General features: G+C 45.1%; 1 protein-coding gene across 10 annotated transcripts in view; it reads left to right on the top strand.

Annotated features, from left to right (window-relative positions):
* The window catches only part of WDR59 (WD repeat domain 59), a 141,292-nt gene that overhangs the window by 22,111 nt on the left and 98,282 nt on the right, over nt 1-20,899 (top strand). For 9 of the 10 annotated variants that reach the window (XR_010344895.1, XR_010344894.1, XM_064383315.1 and 6 more), the window contains 4 exons: nt 8,142-8,277; nt 13,597-13,682; nt 15,379-15,459; nt 16,953-16,990. The exons of the other annotated variant lie outside the window; for it this stretch is intronic. Coding sequence is in view for 7 of the 9 variants with exons in the window: in XM_064383315.1 (XP_064239385.1) it covers nt 8,142-8,277; nt 13,597-13,682; nt 15,379-15,459; nt 16,953-16,990 (341 nt within the window). In the remaining 2 variants the exon portion in view is untranslated. The remainder of the gene's footprint in view (nt 1-8,141; nt 8,278-13,596; nt 13,683-15,378; nt 15,460-16,952; nt 16,991-20,899) is intronic. 10 annotated transcript variants of the gene reach the window in all.

The raw sequence follows: 20,899 nt of genomic DNA, 5'->3' as shown, positions 1-20,899 counted from the left end.
GCTGGGCTCAAGCAGTCCTCTCACCTTGGCCTCATTTCATTTTCTCTTTCTCTCTCTCTTTCTTTCTCTGCTTCTTTCTTTTGAGACAGGGTCTCACTCTGTCGCCCGGGCTGGAGTGCAGTCACTGGTGTGATCTCGGCTCACTGCAGCCTCGACATCTCATATTCAAGTGATCCACCTGCCTCTGCCTTGGCCTCTCAGTCTTTTCTTTTTTAAATTTAATTTTATTTTAAGTTCCAGGATATCTGTGCAGGATGTGCAGGTTTGTTACATAGATAAATGTGTGCCATGGTAGTTTGCTGCATCTGTCAACCCATCACCTAAGTGTTAAGCCCTACATGCATTAGCTATTTATCCTCATGCTTTCCCTCCCTCTGGTCCCCCAACAAACCCCAGTGTGCATTGTTCCCCTCCCTGTGTCCATGCATACTTACTGTTTTAGCTGGGCATGGTGGTGCATGCCTGTAATCTCAGCTACTCAGGAGGCTGAGGCAGAAGAATTGCTTGAACCTGGGAGGTGGAGGTTTTGGTTTTCTGTCCTTGCGTTAGTTTGCTGAGGATAATGGCTTCCAGCTCCATCCATGTCCCTGCAAAGGATATGATCTTGTTCATTTTTATGGCTGCATACTACTCCATGATGTATATGTACCACATTTTCTTTATCCAGTCTACCATTGGTGGGCATTTGGGTTGATTCCATGTCTTTGCGATTGTGAATAGTGCTTCACCAAAGATATGCGTGCATGTATCTTTATATTAGAATGATTTAGATTCCTCTGGGTACGTACCCAGTGATGGGATTGCTGGGTCAAATGGTATTTCTGCCTCTAGGTCTTTCAGGAATCTCTTACCACTCCTATTCAATGTAGTATTGAAAGTTCTGGCCAGGGCAGTCAGGCAAGAGAAAGAAATAATTAATATTCAAACAGGAAGAGAGGAAAAAAAAAAGAAAAAAGAAAAAACAAATAGAGAGGAAGTCGAACTGTCCCTGTTTGCAGATGACATGATCCTATATCTAGAAAACTGCATTGTCTCAGGCCAAAAGCTTCTTAAGCTGGTAAGCAACTGTAGCACAATTTCAGGATATAAAATCGATGTGTAAAAATCACAAGCATTACATACACCAATAGTAGGTAAGGAGAGAGCCAAATTATGAATGAACTCACATTCACAATTGTTACAAAGAGAATAAAATACCTAGGAATATAGCTAACAAGGGAAGTGAAAGACCTCTTCAAGGAGAACTACAAACCACGGTACAAGGAAATCAGAGAGGACAGAAACAAATAGAAAAATTGTCCATGTTCACGGATAGGAAGAATCAGTATTGTGAAAATGGCCATACTGCCCAAAGTAGTTTATAGATCAATGCTCTTTCCATTAAACTTCCACTGACATTCTTCACAGAATTAGAAAAAATTATAAAATTCATATGAAACCAAAAAACAGCCTGTATAGCCAAGACAGTTCTAAACAAAAAGAACAAACCTGAAGGTATCACATTACCTGACTTTATCCTACAAGGCTACAGTAACCAAAACAGCATGGTACTGGTACAAAAACAGACACATCCACCAATGGAACAGAATAGAGATATCAGAAATAAGACCGCCCGTCTACAACTATCTGATTTTTAACAAACCTGACAAAAACAATGGGGAAAGGATTCCCTATTTAACAAGTGGTGGTGGGAGAACCGCCTAGCCATATGCAGAAAATGGAAACTGGACCCCTTCCTTACACTTTATAAAAAAATTAACTCAAAATGGATTAAAGACTTAAATGTAAAACCCAAAACCATAAAAACTGTAGAAAAAAATCTAGGCAGTACCATTCAGGACATAGGCATGGGCAAAGATTTTGTGACAGAAACACCAAAAGCAATTGCAACAAAAGTGAGAGTTGACAAATGGGATCTAATTAAACTAAAAAGCTTCTGTGCGGCAAATGGAACTATCATCACAGTGAACAGATAGCCTACAGAATGGGAGAAAATTCTTGCAACCTAGCCATCTGACAAAGGTCTAATATCCAGAATCTGCAAGAAACTTAACCCCATTAAAAAGTGGGCAAAGGACATGAAAAGGCACCTTTCAAAAGAAGACATTTCTGCAGCCAACAAATGTGTGAAAAAAAGCTCATCATTACTGATCATAGAGAAATGCAAATCAAAACCACAATGAGACACCATCTCTCGCTCATCAAAGTGGCAATTATTAAAAAGTCAAGGAACAGCAGATGCTGGTGAGGCTGTGGAGAAATAGGAATGCTTTCACACTGTTGGAGGGAATGTAAACTAGTTCAACCATTGTGAAAGACAGTGTGGTGATTCTGGAAAGACCTAGAACTTTCCTTTTCTTGTGTGTGTGTGTGTGTGTGTGTGTATATATATATATATATATATATATTTTTTTTTTTTTTTGGAGACAAGGTTTCACTCTGTTGCCTAGGCAGGAATGCAGATCACGGCTCACTGCAGTCTTGACTTCTAGGGCTCAAATGATCCCTCCGCCTCAGCCTCCTGAGATGCTGGGACTGCTGGCATGTACCACCACGCCTGCCTGGCTAATTTTTTCTTTTCTTCTTCTTCTTCTTCTTTTTTTTTTTTTTTTTGTAGAGACAGGGTCTCCCTATGTTGCCCAGGCAGGTCTTGAACTCCTGGGCTCAAGTGATCCTCCTTCCTTGGCCTCCCAAAGTGCTGGGATTATAGATGTGAGCCACTGCACCTGGCCTTTTCTTATACTGAATTTTACAATATATGTAGTAAGTTGTTTAAAGTGTGGTAAACTTAAATAAATAGCTAAAATTTACCAATATATATACCCATGTAATTACCATTCTGATTAAGATACATAAATTTTTTTTAGCACCTTGGCAGGCCCTTCAAACCTGGAAATGTGTATCTTAGTTTAGAGAAATTTTTTCTGTATTGTATCTTTGATCATTTTCTCCCTTTTATTCCCCCCGCTTTTTTTTTTGAAACGAGGTCTCACGATATTGCCCAGGCAGGTCTCGAACTCCTGGGCTCAAGCTATCCTCCTGCCTCTGCCTCCCTAAGATTTGGGATTATAGGCGTGAGCCACAGCGCCCAGCTTTTTTTTTTTTTTTTTTTTTTGAGACAGAGTCTTGCTCTGTCACCAAGGCTAGAGTGCAGTAACGAAAACTCAGCTCACTGCAACCACCTCTGCCTCCTAGGTTCAAGTGATTCTTGTGCTTCAGCCTCCCAAGTAGCTGGGATTACAGGTGAGCGCCACCACACCCAGCTAATTTTTGTAGTTTCAGTAGACACAGGATTTTGCCATGTTGGCTAGGCTGGTCTTAAACTCCAGACCTCGGGTGATCTGCCCACCTCAGCCTCCCAAAGTGCTGGGATTACAGGTGTATACCACCATGCCTGGCCTCATTTTTTTCTTCTCTTTCTTTCTTTTTGGAATTCCTATTAGTAGTCAATGTTGGGTATCCTATATGACTTTTCTTCTGGCCTTTTTGTCTGTTTTGCATTCTGGGAGTTTTAAATTTAGCTTCTAACACTACTATCAGATTTTTTTTTTTTTCTTTTTGAGATGGAGTTTCGCTCTTCTTACCCAGGCTGGAGTGCAATGGCACGATCTGGGCTCACCACAACCTCCGCCTCCTGGGTTCAAGCAATTCTCCTGCCTCAGCCTCCTGAGTAGCTGGGACTATAGGTGTGCGCCACCATGCCCAGATAATTTTTGGAATTTTTAGTAGAGATGGGGTTTTACCTTGTTGACCAGGATGGTCTCAATCTCTTGACCTCGTGATCCACCCGCCTCAGCCTCCCAAAGTGCTGGGATTATAGGTGTGAGCCACCGCGCCTGGCCACTGCTATCAGATTTTTAAAGTTCAAATATTATTTTAATTTTCAAAAAATTTCAACTATTATTTTAATGTTTATTATTATTTATATTGTCTCTTAACTCTTGGAGAATATTGATTCCAAGATTTTTTTCTCTTCTTGGAGATGGAGTCTGGCTCTGTTGCCCAGGCTGGAGTGAAGTGGCATGATCTTGGCTCACTGTAGCCTGTGCCTCTCGGGTTCAAGCGATTCTCCAGCCTCAGCCTCCCGAGTAGCTGGGATTATAGGCGTGCGCCATCATGCCTGGCTGATTTTTGTATTTTTAGTAGAGACAGGGTTTCAGCATGTTGGCCAGGCTGGTCTAGAACTCCTGGCCTCAAGTGATCCACCCACCTCGGCCTCCCAAAGTGCTGGGATTACAGGTGTGGGCTACTGCGCCTGGCCTCTCTCCTGTGTTTATCTCTGTTTCCTTTGCATTCCCTCTCTTCTTCCTTTTTCCTTTTTCTTTTTATTACTGTTATTTTGGAGGGCAGTGGGGAGGCAAGAGAGGAGTTTTTTCTTTCTTTTTCTTTTTCTGTTTCGTCACCCAGGCTGGAGCTCAGTGGTGTAATCATGGCTCACTGCAGCCTTGAACTACTGGGCAAGCAATCCTCCTGCCTCAGCCTCCTCAGTAGCTGAGACTACAGGCACATGTGAGCACACCTGGCTAATTTTATTATAAATTTTTTTGTACAGATAGGGTCTTGCCATGTTGGCCAGGCTGGTCTTGAACTCCAGGCCTCAAGCGATCCTTCTGCCTTGGCTTGCAGCACTGAGAGTTTAAGTGTGAGCTGCTTCGTCCAACCATAAAGCCTTGTTTTATTTTGGTTGTGTTAGTCTCTGTCTTTCAGGTTTCTTCCGGTCACTGAGGTCTTTGACTGCTAACATTAAAGAGCGACTGGAATCTCTTTAAGTGGGTAGATGGTGGATCAGTTGGGAGCCAGGCCCTGTTCGTGAATGTCCAAATGTGATTATCTCCAGGGTTTTGTTGTTTGCTTGCTTCTATTTATTCTTGGGCTGGTCATTTTCTCCTGAGAAGTCTCTATTGGAAGAGTAAAAGGCAGAGCTGTGAGTGTCCCCTAGAGGAAGATTTGAGTACAGCACTTTGCACTTCCTAGGTGTGGGGCTGCTCTAGGGGAGAAGAGCACCCACGCTCCATGGAGGCAGCCACCTGGCTGGACGGGTTGCGTGTGACCCTCTCCTTAGTGCTCCTTCACACACAGCTCTCCTAGCTTTGTTTTGCCTGTTGTCTTCCAGCCCTACCCTTTGCTCTTGTCTTGAGACTACAGCCTCCAGTTGTTGGGGGAGCAGCTTGCTTCACACTCACTTCTCTCTCCAAGAACTTCGGCTTTATTTACCTTTTTTTTTTTTTGAGATGGAGTCTCAGTCTATCACCCAGGCTGGAGTGCAGTGGTGCCATCTTGGCTCAGTGCAACCTCTGCCTCCCAGGTTCAAACAATTCTCATGCCCCAGCCTCCTGAGTAGCTGGAATTACAGCTGCCTGCCACTATGCCTAGCTAATTTTTTAGTATTTTTAGTAGAGACAGGGTTTTACCATGTTGGCCAGGCTGGTCTCCAACTTCTGACCTCAGGTGATCCGCCCACCTCGGCCTCCCAAAGTGCTGAGAATACAGTCGTGAGCCACCGCACCAGCCTACTTAGCTTTCTTTAGCTCAATTACATTTGTCCCTCTGCTTTTCATTTCCTGTCTCATTTTCTTTGTCTTTGGAGGTTTTTTTTGTCTTTCTTTACTCTTATTGTAGTGGAGCGTTGGGGAAAATGAAGATAAACACCTATGTTCTATCAGGCGTGTTCACCCTGAAGTGCCCACTTTCTGCTGTTGTACATTTGCTCTGTAAGGTGTCTGCACCCCCATATTGATACACACCTCATATGTATAGCTACTAGCCTTGTACTATTGTTCTTCTGATGGGACGATGCCAGCCAGCCATCACAGGATCAGGCAATTCCTTTGGAGGAGGCCAGAGAGTCTAAGTGATCTTTGTTCTGCGCTTTTTTTTTTTATTTATAAGACGGAATCTCGCTCCGTCGCCCAGGTTGGAATATAGTTGTGCGATCTCGCCTCACTGCAACCTCTGCCTCCCGGGTTCAAGTGATTCTCCTGCCTCAGCCTCTGAGTAGCTCTTCTGAACAGGAATCCTCTGCTGCATTTTGGCTTCACGTATGCACAAGATGTCCTTCTCCTTGCAGTTGGTGATATCTGGCGCGTGGTAGTATTGCCGGTGGTAATAGTAGTACCTCTTTTTTGCGTGCTGCTGCTCTATAACTCTGCAAAGACAAAACCACAGACTCAAAAGCCCCACTGGGTTGGACAGGCTTTCAGTTTTGTTATTTCTCGTAAACCCCTTGGAGGGGAGGGAGGAGAACTTCCTGAACGTCCCAGCGTTTAGAAAACAGGGAATTCATCTCTCTAAGAAGAGATGTGACGGGCCAGGCAGTCCTGTGAAGGCCTAGGGACTACAGGCATGTGCTACCATGCCTGGCTAATTTTTGTCTTTTTAGTAGAGACAGGGTTTCACCATATTGGCCACACTGGTCTTGAACTCCTGACCTCATGTTCCGCCCGCCTCGGCCTCCCAAAGTGCTGGCATTACAGGTGTGGGCCACCGTGCCCAGCCTTGTTCTGAACTTTCTTAGAAGTCCTGGAAGTTCTGTGAAATTGTGTTTTCCCCTGGCTTTTCTTCTTCTAATCCATCTCTTCTCAGAGTTTCTGCTACCACATAGAGTTTGTATGCCATTTCCTGGCTCTTCTGAGCAGGGATGATTAATCTTTTCCTTCATTTTGGAGCCTGCCTGTTATTGATCTCCACGGGCTTTGAGTGGTCTCTAGCAAAGAATCAAAACCTGATGGCTGCAGCGATGTCGATTCACACACCAAGGGTATTTTACTTAAAAAGAAAATAGGTGAATGCAGGACATCCCTGTTTTCAGATCATTCATATTGGTTGGCACCTTGAACGTTACTGGCACTTAATGTGTTTTCATTATTTTTCCTTTTTGTTGTTATTGTTAGTTCCCTTCCTAATAGATGTAGTTTAGTTGTCTTGACAAGGGAGTAGTCAACTTTCAGGAGAATTTTGAGATTTTCTACTTCTACAGGATTTTGGCTTAGTAATAAGTTATATGTTAGCTGCGTGCAGTGGCTCACACCTGTAGTCTCAGCCCTTTGGGAGGCCGAGGTGGGCAGATCACCTGAGGTTGGGAGTTCAAGACCAGCCTGACCAACATGGAAAAACCCTATCTCTACTAAAAATACAAAATTAGCGGGCGTGGCGGCACATACCTGTAATCCAAGCTCAGCTACTTGGGAGGCTGAGAGGGAAGAATTGCTTGAACCCGAAAGGAGGAGGTTACGATGAGCCGAGATTGCACCATTGCATTCCAGCCTGGGCAGTAAGAGTAAATCTCTGTCTCAAAAGAAAAAAGTTATATGTTTAATTTAACTCACATTTGTTGAGTGCAGAGCGCTGTGCCTAGTAATGTGAAGCATACAAAGATATTCAAGATGGCTGGGTGCAGTGGCTCACGCCTGTAATCCCAGGATTTTGGGAAGCCGAGGTGGGTGGGTCACCTGAGGTCAGGAGTTCAAGATCAGCCTGGCCAACATGGAGAAACTCTGTCTCTACGAAAAATACAAAAATTAACCAGGCATGGTGGTGGGTGCCTGTGATCTCAGCTTCTCGATTGGAACTCGGGAAGTAGAGGTTGCAGTGAGCCGAGATCATACCACTGCACTCCAGCCTGGGTGACAGAACGAGACTGTCTCAAAAAAAAAAAAAAAGATATTGAAGACATAGCTCATACTCTGAATGCTTAGCTGACTCAGGACAAGAGGCTTAACATTAGTAGTCCTGCTACAGAGATAAATTCCGTGGTCAAAATGTAGGCCATGCAATTGGAGTAGTGTGGAATTGATTAATTTAGTAATTAACCATAGCGGCAGTGGGGGGTGGGGGTGTTGGGAAAGGCTGGGAGAAGGGCAGGGTAGAGCTGAATCCAGGGGAGGACCAAACTCTTATGGATGGATGTGGTACAGAAGGCCATCTCTGGAGGTGGGACTCTCACAGGGACACTTCTTCCCTTTGACAGCCACCTTGAGTTACTGTTGTCACTTCTTTGCCTTTCAGAGTAAATAAATGCCATGTGTGTTTGGGTTTTTTGGAGCACTGCTTGCAAATTGTAAGCAATTCCAATTGTGCTTTTCTATCTTAATGCCAATGATGTCGTGTTTTTATACTATTATAATGTTGATATTGGTCTCTAGTCGCAGATTCTTATACATCGTCAATCTAGATGCTCCTTTCGAAGGTCACCGAAAGATCTCTCGCCAGAGCAAATGGGACATTGGAGCTGTGCAGTGGAATCCTCATGACAGCTTTGCACACTATTTTGCAGCTTCGGTGAGCATATTTAAGGAATCCAGGAGATTGCTGTTAATTGTGTCATCTGGGGCTGGCGGATCTATGTCCTGTGTAGAGAAGAGAATACAATCCTCGTTGCTCAGTTGAAAAAGAGGTTTGGGGTTTTGAAAGAAAGACAGAGGCAAGTTACTGATTAAATATACATGGGAATGCTCGCTGGTCCCATCGGTGTCAGGCCTTGTGTTTCTAGGGACTGAATCCAGATTTTGAAAGGGAAGCAGGCAGATGCATCCATTACTGTGAGTGGTGAGAACCTGTTTCGTCAGCCGCAGTGTAACTAGCCAGTAGACAAATGGCAGATGACTCTGAAAGACATTCTAAGGAGGGTAACTGGGAAGCTGGTATGGAGTTGACCTTCATTGCTTTCAGAGGGATCAGAAGACTCCCCTACCCTTCCATTCAAAGGAAGCGATTCTTCTTTGATTGAGAATGATTAGATTTCATTAACCTCATCAGATTTTATGTGCCTGTTATATGTAATTTTTTTCCCCAGGGAAAACATGTAAGTTTTATTAGGTTTTCTAATAAAACCTAATAAAAGGGATTCATGACTCAAAAAGATTCTGGGCTAGAACCTCTCTGGCATCTTTCTCCAGATTCTGTGTCATATTCTATTCTTCTAGAATAATGAGAGATCTAAACTTTTTGCTCTTTTTACATTGGGCTGGCAGGAAAGTATTTAAAAGAATCCTTCTGATTCACCAGGGGCGGGACCACTGTACAGCCTGTCTGAGTCTGTTCTTGTCAGGAAAGGCAGTCTGCAGAAGGAAAGGATCTGAGCAAAGAAAGAACAACTTTGTCAGCTTGAGAAGGAACAGAAAGCCGCCCTTCCCAGCCATTTCCAAAATAGGATCTGACTTGAACTGTGGATGTCCAAGTTTGCGCTGATTTTCAGGGCTATTCTGAAAGAGAAAGGGAGAGTGAGTCTTCCTGCCTTTCCACTCTCAGCCTGTTTCCTGGGTGATAGAGGGAGCTCTTTTGGTTGGTTTATCCCTCTGGATCCTTATTCCCCTCTCACCCTCAGCCCCTGATCGTCTGGTCTAGGGTTTTTTAACCTTAGCACTATTGGCTTATTAGGTCATTCCTTGTCATGGGGCTGTCCAGTGCATTGGAGGAAATTCAGTAGCATCCCAGGCCCCTACCTACTGGAGCTCAGTAGTATCCTTCCCTCCCCTTATCTCCAGACTCTGTCAGATGTCCTCTGCGAAGCAGTCACCTCTGATTGGGAAACACTGGTTTAGGCTGATGCCTCAGTAGTTGTACTCAGTGGATTAACACTGCATTTGTTCGGGAGTGCTGACAAAGACAGCCTTTTTCATTTATTTGTTCTTTCACAATTAATCATTTTAAAATGAACAAGTCAGTATCCTTCGCTGCATTCACACTGTTGTATAACCATCACCTCTCTCCAGTTCTCAAACATTGTTGTTCCTCCAGGGTAAAACTCCTTACTCATTAAGCAGTTTCTCCCCATTCCTCCCTCCCTTGCGACCCCTGGCAACCACCAGTCTGTGCTCTCTCTCTCAATGGATTGATCTATTCTGGATCTTTCATTGAAATGAAATCATATAATAAGTGACCTTTTATGTCTGACTTATTTTATTTATTTATTTTGAGACAGAATTTTGCTTTTATCCTCAAGCCTTAGTGCAATGGCGTGATCTTGGCTCACTGCAGTTACCACCTCCTAGGTTCAAGTGATTCTCCTGCCTCAGCCTGCTATGTAGCTGGGCTTATAGGCACCCGCCACCATGTACAGCTAATTTTTTTGTATTTTTAGTAGAGATGGGGTTTCACTATGTTGACCAGGCTGGTCTCAAATGCCTAACCTCAGGTGATCTGCCCGCCTTGGCCTCCCAAAATGCTGGGATTACAGGCGTGAGCCACCGCGCCTAGCCCCTGACTTCTTTTACTCAGCATAATGTTTTAAGGTTTATCCATGTTGCAGCAGGTATCAGAACTTTTTTCCTTTTTATGAGTGAATAATATTCCATTGTATAATTGTTTATCCATCCATCAGAGGACATTTGGGTGGCTATTGAATAGAGGTGGTATGAACATATGCATGGATGTACTTGTTTTCACTTCTTTTGGGTGTACACCTAGGAGTGGAATTGCAGGGTCATATGGTAATTCTGGGTTTAACTTTTGGAGGGAAACACCAAACTATTTTCCAAAGTGGCTAAACGTTTTATACTCCCATCAGCAATGCACAGTTCCAATTTTTCCACAACCTCTCCAAAATTTGTTATTTTTTATATTTTTTAAAAAAATAGCCATCCTAATGGGTGTGAAGTGGTATTTTATTATGGTTTTAATTTACATTTCTCCAGTGACTAAGGATGTTGAGTATCTTATTGGCCACGTATATGTAATTTTTTGGGGGAAATGTCTATTCAAGGCCTCTGACCTTTTTTGAATTGGGTTGTTTGCATTTTTACTGTTGAGTTGTAGGAGTTCTTTATATATTCTGGATATTAGACCTTTATCAGATGTGTTATTTGCAAATGTTTTCTCCCCTTCTATTGGTTGTCTTTTTGCATTCTTGATAGTGTTCTTAGATACACAAAAGCTTTAATTTTGATGAAGTTTAATTTACCTATTTTTTCTTTTGTTCTTGGTTGGAAGGCAAATTTTTTTTTTTTTTTGAGATGGAATCTCGCTCTGTTGCCCAGGATGGAGTGCAGTGGTGCCATCGGTTCATTGCAGCCTCCGCCTCCCAGATTCAAGGACTTCTCAGGCCTCAGCCTCCCAAGTAGCTGGGACTACAGATGTGTGCCACCATGCCCAGCTAATTTTTAGTAGAGATGGGGTTTCATCATGTTGGCCAGGCTGGTCTTGAGCTCCTGACCTCAAGTGATCCACCTGCCTCAGCTTCCCAGAGTGCTGGGATTACAGGCATGAGCCACTGCGCCTGGCCAGAAGGCAACCTTTTGAGAAATCTTTAGTTAGGCAAATCTGAGGTCAAGTCCTAGTTTTTTTTTTTTTTTTTTTTTTGAGACAGAGTTTCACTCTTGTTGCCCAGGTTGGAGTGCAATGGCATGATCTTGGCTCACCGTAACCTCTGCCTCCTGTGTTCAAGTGATTCTCCCAAGTAGCTGGGATTAAAGGCATGTGCCACCATGCCCGGCTAATTTTGTATTTTTAGTAGAGATGGAGTTTCTCCATGTTAATCAGGCTGGTCTCGAACTCCTGACCTCGTGATCTGCCCGCCTCAGCCTCCCAAAGTGCTGGGATTACAAGCGTGAGCCACCGCGCCCGGTCAGGTCAAGTCCTACTTCTAACATTCAGTCTTTTATCTTCTGAGCCTTGCTTGCCTCATCTATAACGTGGGTGATGATACCCACTGTGTGTGTGCTGGGAGAGGTCAGAGGCCAAATTCATTAAGGTGGACTGGCACTAGCAGACCCTCCAGAAACGGCAGGGAATATTATTAGAAGATGAGGGAAGTTTTCTTTTCATTCCTGTTCTCATTGGAAGCTATTTTGAATCCTAACCTTTTCACAAGAATCTTACCTTTTCAATATGGAAACTGGTATTTCAGGATAAAAATCTCAGCATTGTATACATCTGTCTGTCTCTGAGCTAAAATGAAAATCGGTCTATTATGTGTATATCAGTTCAGAAATTATTAAGTGACCTGCTATTGTTCTCAGTCTCTTGGTAATCTTTATCACTTTCAGTGTGTTTCATAAACTCATGATATGTAGGGAGCCTTTGCTGTTTGGTTGTGTTAAATGTGAAATGTGCTTTGATGGAAGTTACTTTTCCATTGTAGCTGTGGTTTCTTATGGTTCATTTTCCCCATCTCTTTCTGCTTAACCCATTAAGAAATTAAATATAGACAGATTTCAAGGAGCGTTAAATAATTTTCTCTTCTAGGACACCCTTTTGATGGTCTTTCTTCTTTCTTTTCTTTTCTCTCTCTCTTTCTTCCTCCCTCCTCTCTCTCTTTTCTTTCTTTTCCTCCCTTCCCCTTCCTCTCCTTCCTCTTTCTTTCTTTCTTTCCTTTTCTTTGCCTCCCTCCCTGCCTGCCTGACTGCCTCCCTCCCTCCCTTCCTTCCTTCTTTCTCTTGCTGTGTCACCCAGGCTGGAGTGCAGTGGCACAATCATGCCTTACTGCACCCTCAACCTCCCAGGCTCAAGTGATCTTCCCACCTCAGCCTCCCAAGTAGCTGGGACCACAGGCATGTGCCAACACGCTTGGCTATTTTTTATTTTTATTTTTGTAGAGACTTCATTTGGCTGTGTTGCTCAGGCTGGTCTTGAACTCCTGGGCTCAAGCAGCCCTCCTGCCTTGGCCTTTCAAAGTGCTGGGATTACAGGGATTACAGACTTGAGCCACCACACCCAGCCTCTTTCTTCTCTCTTGTGCACCTATGGTTGTTGGTGGGTTTTTTTTGTTTTTTTTTTTGACAGAGTATTGTTCTTTCACCCAGGCTGGAGTGCAGTGGTGCGATCTCGGCTCATTGCAACCTACACCTCCTGGGTTCAAGCAGTTCTCCTGCCTCAGCTTCCTGAGTAGCTGGAATTATAGATGTGCAACAACACGCCCAGCTAAGTTTCATATTTTCAGTAGAGACGGGGTTTCACCATGTTGGTCAGGCTGTTCTGGAACTCCTGACCTCATGATCCTCCGACTTCAGCCTCCCAAAGCATTGGGATTACTGGCGTGAACTGCCATGCCCAGCTGAACCTATGTTTTAAGAGTCATAGGACCCAGGTATAATGGCGCAGTCCTGTTACCTTAGCTATGCTAGACGGTAAGGCAGGGGTATTGCTTGAGGCCAGGAGTTCTAGAAAAGCCTGGGCAATATAGACCCCATCGCAAGAAAAAGAGAAAACAAACAAACAAACAAAACCTGTGGTAGGTGGACTCTGGGCATTTGATCGGGGAAGGGTGAGATGGAGACATCCAGTATGCCAGCAGCTGGGGAAGACGAGTGTGTGACCTTCAGAGGGACGGGGTTCCTCTGGTGGCTGGGACATTTTCCTGGCCCTTGAAGCTTGTGTGCAGAAGTGATTCTGCACCTTCAGTTCAGCTGTGACTGTTCAAGACGCGTCTCTTAAGATAGTCCTGCCTTTCCATTTTGAGATTCACAGACCTACATACTGAGCTGAAGTTAGCTCCAGCTAATGTTAATTGTGCTTATTTCTGATGGCTTTTTAAAAGAGTTCAGCCTGCAGGATCTCTGCCATGCGTGAGATCCCTGGCTTCCTCTTTTCTGCCTTATGCTGACCGGGGCAAGAGCAGCTATCCCAGCGTGCATGCCTGTGGCTTTCTTCCCTTCCTTTCAGAGTAACCAACGGGTGGACCTTTACAAGTGGAAAGACGGCAGTGGGGAAGTTGGCACAACCTTACAAGGCCACACTCGTGTCATCAGGTAGGCACCAGCCCTCCGCAGCTCCTTGGCTGGCTTGCTTTGTCACAGTCCCCTGGGGAGAGAAACGATGATGTGGTCCTCCTTGCCTGGCCTGACCCTCTGTGTTGCATAGGCCCCGGGTGGTCAGTGGGTTATTTGCATTCACTGGGATGATGGTGAAGATCACAGTGAAGAACAGCCGGCATTTAGGAAGCTCCATCATGTAGCTGTTGACCCCCATCCCAGACGACATCCTGGATGGATATAGCTCAGTTCAGAGTAAAGGATTAGAGCTGATTTTTTGGGAGCGGGGGATGGAGTCTCGCTCTGTTGCCCAAGCTGGAGTGTAGTGGCACGATCTTGGCTCACTGCAACCACTACTTCCCGGGTTCAAGTGATTCTCCTGCCTCAGCCTTCTGAGTAGCTGGGATTGCAGGCACATGCCACCATACCTGGCTAATTTTAATGTATTTTTTAGTAGAGACAGGGTTTCACCACATTGACCAGGCTGGTCTCGAACTCCTGACCTGAAGTGACCCACCTACCTCGGCCTCCCTAAGTACTGGGATTACAGGCATGAGCCGCTGCGCCTGGCTTAGAGCTGATTTTTCTCACAGGAAGGGAGGAGTTTATGCAGCAGAATCCCCCAGTTAGTGATCAGTGGTGCCTGGGAGGATGTGGAGATGTCAGGGAGTGGCCCTTGGCTCTTTCTCCAGCAGCAGTAGGTTCCCGCACAGAGCTCCTGCATCACCCAGGGGCACAGCTGCCTCCCAGTTGAGGACTTCCAATTGGTTTTGAGTGTTCCTTGATCCACTCTTTCCCTGGGTCACTGTTTCTGGGCTAAGCTGACCTGGAAGTGCTGGGAAAGGTGGGATGTCTGGGTGGGGTGGAATGTTCTGTGGAGTCGCTGCCTGTCTAGGAAGGAGAGCAGGGGGTAGGGGATGCCACAGGCTTCTGGCCCTCTCTGGGTGCTGCCTGGCAGTGTGGTGCTTTGCCACTGCTTTGCCACATCCTTTTTTTAAGGATGTTAGCTTTACCCAAGGTGCCTGTGGTGGAATTTGATTTAGAAAATGGTAACTCAAAGATTACTATGTGTATTTTTCCTTTGTTTTGTCTATTTAGAGAGAGAAAGGTTTTGTTTTGTTTTTTTTTTTGAGATGGAGTTTCACTCTTGTGGCCCAGGTTGGAGTGCAATGGCACAGTCTCTGCTCACTGCAACATCTGCCTCCCAAGTTCAAGCTATTCTCCTGCTTCAGCCTCCCGAGTAGCTGGGACTACAGGTGCCCATCACCACACCTGGCTAATTTTTGCTTTATTAGTAGAGGCCGGCTTTTATCGTGTTGGCCAGGCTGATCTTGAACTCCTGACCTCAAGTGATATGACTGCTTTGGCCTCCGAAGTGCTGGGATTACAGTCATGAGCCACTGCACTCAGCCCAGAGAGAGAAAGTTTTAAGTTGAAGCACTCCATTTCTTTTCTGGAAGCAGGTGTTAATGTATCTATACATTATCGCAACTATACAGTATCGCAACTATAGGGCGAAGGACCCGACAGTTACCTTCCAAAGGAACTTTGGAGACTCCCAGCCTCAACCACATTAAGAAGTCCATCAACAGTGGCATTCTGAAGCCCCTGGAGACTCGATGTGCTAGTGCTTTGGACCTGGACTCTGAATTTTTTTTTCTTTTCTTTGTTCTGTTTGTTATTTGTGTCCCAGCGACTTGGACTGGGCAGTGTTTGAGCCAGATCTCCTGGTTACCAGCTCTGTGGACACCTACATCTACATTTGGGATATCAAGTAAGAACAGTTAGGAGGTGTAACCACTTGGTTGGGGGTGATTTGGGACCTTTGCTTTAGCGATCAAATGTCTTACTTGGTTTCCCCTTGATACAGACCTTGAGCCAAGGATTTGAGTGCAAATATATTATTTGGGAGTGAAAGACACGGTTGTAGGGGGATGGAGATGAGAGCTAAGACCTCTCTAGGCAAGACCTTAGGGAGAATTCTTCCCTAGTTAGACTCCTCCCTCCCTCCCCCTTCCCCCTCCCCTCTCCTTCTTTTTCACCTTCCCCTTTCCCTCCTGTTTTTCTTTCCTTCCTCTCTCTCTTTCCTTTCTTCTTTCTTTACTTTCTTTTTTTGAGACAGGGTCTTACTCTGTCACCCAGGCTGGAGTGCAGTGGTGTCATCTCAGCTCAGTACAGCCTTGAACCCCTGGGCTCAAGCGATCGTCTCACCTCAGCCTCTTGAGTAGCTGGGACCACAGGTGCTTGCCACCATGCCCAGCTAATTTTTTTTTTTTAAGATGTAGTCTCACTCTGTCACTCAGGCTGGAGTGCAGTGGCATGATCTCGGCTCACTGCAACCTCCACCTCCTGGGTTCAAGTGATTATCCTACCTCAGCCTCCCGAGTAGCTGGGACTACAGGTACGCACCACTATGCCCAGCTAATTTTTGTATTTTTTAGTAGAATCGGGGTTTCACCATATTGAACAGGCTGGTCTTGAATTCCTGACCTTGTGATCTGCCCACCTCGGCCTCCAAAGTGCTGGGATTATAAGCATGAGCCACTGTACCCAGCCTAATTATTATTTTTTAATTTTTTCTGTAGAGACAGAGTTTTGCTATGCCGTCAGGCTTATCTCAAACTCTTGGCCTTAAGCAGTCTTTCCACCTCGGTCTCCCAAAGTGTTGGGATTATAGGTGTGAACCATTGTACGTGGCCTGTAATTTGTTTTCTTTCTTCCTTTCCCTTTCCTTTCCCTCTTGTCATCTTGGCTGGAGTGCAATGGCACAATCTCAGCTCGCTGCACCCTCCACCTCCCGGGTTCAAACAATTCTCCTGCCTCAGCCTCCCAAGTAGCTGGAATTACAGGCATGCACCACCACACCTGGCTAATTTTTGTATTTTTTTTTTAGTAGAGACGTGGTTTCTCTACGTTGGCCGGGCTGGTCTCGAACTCCTGACCTCAGGTGATCTACCTGACTTGGCCTCCAAAAGTGCCTCCTAAAGTGTTGAGAATACAGGCGTGAACCACTGCACCTGGCCTTGTTTTCTTTGGATAAAACTCTGCGATTTGAAATTAAGACACGGCCTCATTGAAGTGGCTGAGGAAGTTGATCTACCTTGAGGGAAGCAGGTCTCTCATTACACCTCTTTTTAAGGCCCTCACAGCAGATCTCCCAACTCCATCCCACTGAAAGGAAAGCAAAGAAATGCACGCAAAGGGTGAAGAACGCCAGGTGGCTGGTGGTATGTATCGGGCATTTGACTTTTTATTTTTATATTTCAGAGACACAAGGAAACCCACCGTTGCACTGTCTGCTGTTGGTGAGTGTATGCTTCTCCTGCCTCACCCTGGCGCCCTGATGTGTCTTCATTTTATTCCTTCCAGTTCTTTCCCGTTCCTTCCTATTCTTTGCCGTCTCTCTCTCTGACCACCTATGCCCAGACTGTGCCATGGCTGAGTGGACTTGTAAGTCCCATGTTGTTGGAAGGGGCTTACTTTAGGCTGATCGCAAAAGCCACAGTTAGGACTGTTGGGTGTGGAGGAGGACCTCATTTCAGAGTCCAAGGACAAGAGGTAAGTTGATTAGATTGTAACCTTTTCATAGTGGAAAATTTCAAACTTTCTGTAAAAATAGGAAGAAGAAAATGAACTGCCTGTGTTCATCATCGGCTTCCACACTTGTCATCGTACAGCCAGTTTTACTTTATCTTTTTCTCCACCCACCGTTTCACCTCCACCTTCATCCTCCTTGTGATGTTTTTTCTTTTTTGAGACAGAGTCTCGCTCTTGTTTCCCAGGCTGGAGTGCAGTGGTGCAATCTCGGCTCACTGCAGCTGCCACTTCCCAGGTTCAAGCAATTCTCCTGCCTCACCCTCCCAAGTAGCTGGGATTACAGGCGCCCACCACCATGCCTGGATGATTTTTGTATTTTTAGTAGAGACAGGTTTCACCATGTTGACCAGGCTGGTCTGGAACTCCTGACCTCTAGTGATCTTCCTGCCTCGGCCTCCCAAAATGCTGGGATTACAGGCGTGAGCCAACATGCGTGGCCCCCTTGTGATTATTTTAAAGCTAGGTGTCATATCATTTCTTCAAGTATTTTAGTATTTTTTTTTTTACAAAAGAAGACTCCCTGATAAAAAAAGTAACCACAATAGCATACTTAAAAATACCTAACATACCTAAAAATATTAACAGTAAATCTTCAATATCGTCAAGTATCTAAGCAGTACACAGATTTCTCCAATCTTCTCTCTCTCTCTCTTTTTAGTTACAAATTGTTTGAACAGTGGTTTGAATAAGAATCCAAACAAAGTCCATACTTGCAAGTGGTTGATATATTTCTCATCTTTTTAAGTTTTTCTCCTTCTCCTTTTTGGATTTGTGTTCTTTTCCTGAAGTTTATTAAAGCAATGGTTTATCCTGTGATTTCTCCCCAATTAGATTATGCTGATTGTATCTGCATGGTGTTGTTTAACATGGATGAACCAAGTCCTTGATGTTACTTTCTGATCTACCTGTTCTCATTGCTTAGTTGGAACTGACCATTTCTGGAATTCTCAGCTGGGGCTACTAGGGAATATTCCCACCACTTCCTGAGAGTAGAATGTGGAATAAAACTGGTATAACTTGGCTGGGTGCAGTGGCTCACGCCTGTAATCCCAGCACTTTAGGAGGCTGAGGTGGGTGGATCACGAGGTCAGGAGTTCAAGACCAGCCTGGCCAAGATGGTGAAACCCTGTCTCTACTAAAAATACAAAAATTAGCCAGGCGTGATGAAGGGCGCCTGTAATCCTGGCTAATAGGGAGGCTAAGGCAGGAGAATTGCTTGCACTTGGGAGGTGGAGGTTGCAGTGAGCTGAGATCGTGCCATTGCACTCCAGCCTGGGTGACAGAGAGAGACTCCGTCTCAAAAAAAAAAAATACAAACTGGTATAACTTATTCACAGGGATAAAGCTGAATTGTCAGTATTTTGGCATCCTTTTTAAAAGCACGTATTATCTGTGTGTTCAATCCTGTCCCTTTGTATCTCCTTGGTGCATTGGAACACACATTTGGTGTTTGCTCTGAAATGGTTACTGTACATGGTTCTTTTTCCCTCTGTATCCCCATGTCTTTTTATTTAAAGGCCTTTAGCATCATGATTGTATTAAGCAGCTGGATGAATGATTTGTGAAGTTAGAAACCACTTCTTTCTTTTTTTTTCTTTGAGACAGATCCTCAGTGGCAGAATCTCAGTTCACTGCAACCTCCACCTCCCAGGTTCAAGCGATTCTCCCACCTCAGCCTCTTGAGTAGCTGGGATTACAGGCACCACCACGCCCAGCTATTTTTTGTATTTTTAGTAGAGACAGGGTTTCTCCATGTTGGCCAGGCTGGTCTTGAACTCCTGACCTCAAGTGATCCACCCACCTTGGCCTCCCAAATTGCTGGGATTACAGACGTGAGCCACTGCACCTGGCTGAAACTGGTTCTTTTTTTAGCTTACTTGTTCTCATTGTGGTTTTTTTCTGTTATAGATCTTTGTGACAAATGGAAGTGGGAGACTTCTTTCCTTTGTATTCAGTGTGGTTTCTCAGTGGTGGCAGAGCTACCCTGGGGGAAAAGAGGCAAGTGAGAGGCTTGTGGACCTTGATAAGCTGCTGGATCTGACATTCCTCGAGCGGTGCAGCCTTGGGTACTGCCTGCTTCCCAGGGTCTGTGGTCCCCATCTTTCAGGGGGCACATTATTTATGCCCTTTGGGGTACAGAGTCACGTTGTGACTGTATTCTCTGTGTTTGGGAGCTCTCATAGCTTGGGACCTCCATTTGACCCTGGTGTAATGATTTTTTTCTTTTTTTCACATGGCATCTTGCTCTGTTGCCCAGGCCGGAGTGCAGTGGCACAATCTTGGCTCACTTCAGCCTCCCCCTCCTGGGTTCAAGCGATTCTCCTGCCTCAGTCTCCTGAGTAGCTGAGATTACAGGTTCACACCACCATGCCTGGCTAATTTTTGTATTTTTAGTAGAGAAGGAGTTTCGCCATGTTTGCCAGGCTGGTCTTGAACCCCTGACCTCAGCTGATCCACCTCCCTTGGCCTCCCAAAGTGCTGGGATTGCAAGTGTGAGCCACCACGCCCGGGCCCTGGTGTAATAATCATCTTGATAAAGCGGGTTGCATTTGGGGGTTCCCAGGGTCCTTTGGGAGCCCTCCCGTTCTGATGCCTCCCCACTGAGAAAGATGTGCTCTCTTGGACTCTTAAGTAACTGTCAAGAGGAGGTGGAGCAAGCTCTTCTCACTCACTTTCTCCTTCAGCTGATGTCCTTTCTTGCAAATAAACTGCACCTCCTAATACTCTTTCTTGCTTCATCTTCATGTTCTCTACTATTTGTTCTTAGATGACTTAAGATATCCTATGTCTCAAGAAAGAACATGACAAATAGCCTCACCAAAACCAACACAACATATCCTTGGACAAGACCTAGTTCTGGGCCTGATGCTCCATGTCCGGCTAGGTTCTGAGTCCTTGCTCTGTCATACTCTGGGCTTCTTGGATCAGGTAGCTCTCCAAAGCGGTGGATCTACTATGGGTCTCCCCAGTAATAAACACCAGGCAGAGGGAGAAGTATCACAGCAGTAATGTCATGTGTGCTGTAAGCGAGGACTGGAGGAGGCGGGAAGGCGTGCCGTTAGTTCGGTTCTGGTTTGGTTCTTGATTAATGATTTATTTTTAAGAGTCAGCCAGAAGTGTCACTATGTCCCAGTTTTCGATATGTCTCAGCTCTTTCTGGCATCTCACATTATGCCTCCTGTCTTAAGTAGTTCTTTTGTCACTAATGTATCAGTGACACTCTGCATTGGCAGAGAAGGAGAAGAACTGAGTTCACACACTGCCAAAGGTGTTCCCTTTCCCTGATTGATGCGCTGCCAGTAGCCACGGCTGACACAGCTGACAGGGAGATGGGGTATGGAGAGCTTGTAATCCTTGAGGCAGAATTGGTCAACACTGGGGCTTATTCTGTAGCTGATCTTCAGCTAAGGCTGTGTTAGATTATCTAAGACTATTGCTCAACAATTTAACAAAAAGAAGGGGCAGGCCTGAGAGCTGAGGCTCTTCTGATTAGGAGTGCAAGCAGGTGTTATTTGGGGATGAGAAAGGGTCAGGTTGCATAACAAGTCAATTACCAGCCAGCAGTGCCAGGCTTAACTACTGCTCTCTAAGAAACTACATTCTCCTGCTGCGTCTGC

This window comes from Aotus nancymaae, unplaced genomic scaffold (genome assembly GCF_030222135.1).
Source record: "Aotus nancymaae isolate 86718 unplaced genomic scaffold, 86718_ANA_hifiasm-v0.15.2.pri h1tg000030l, whole genome shotgun sequence".
NCBI lineage: Eukaryota > Metazoa > Chordata > Mammalia > Primates > Aotidae > Aotus > Aotus nancymaae.
The sequence above is the reverse complement of the archived record's forward strand: the minus strand, read 5'-3'. Positions and strand labels throughout refer to the sequence as shown.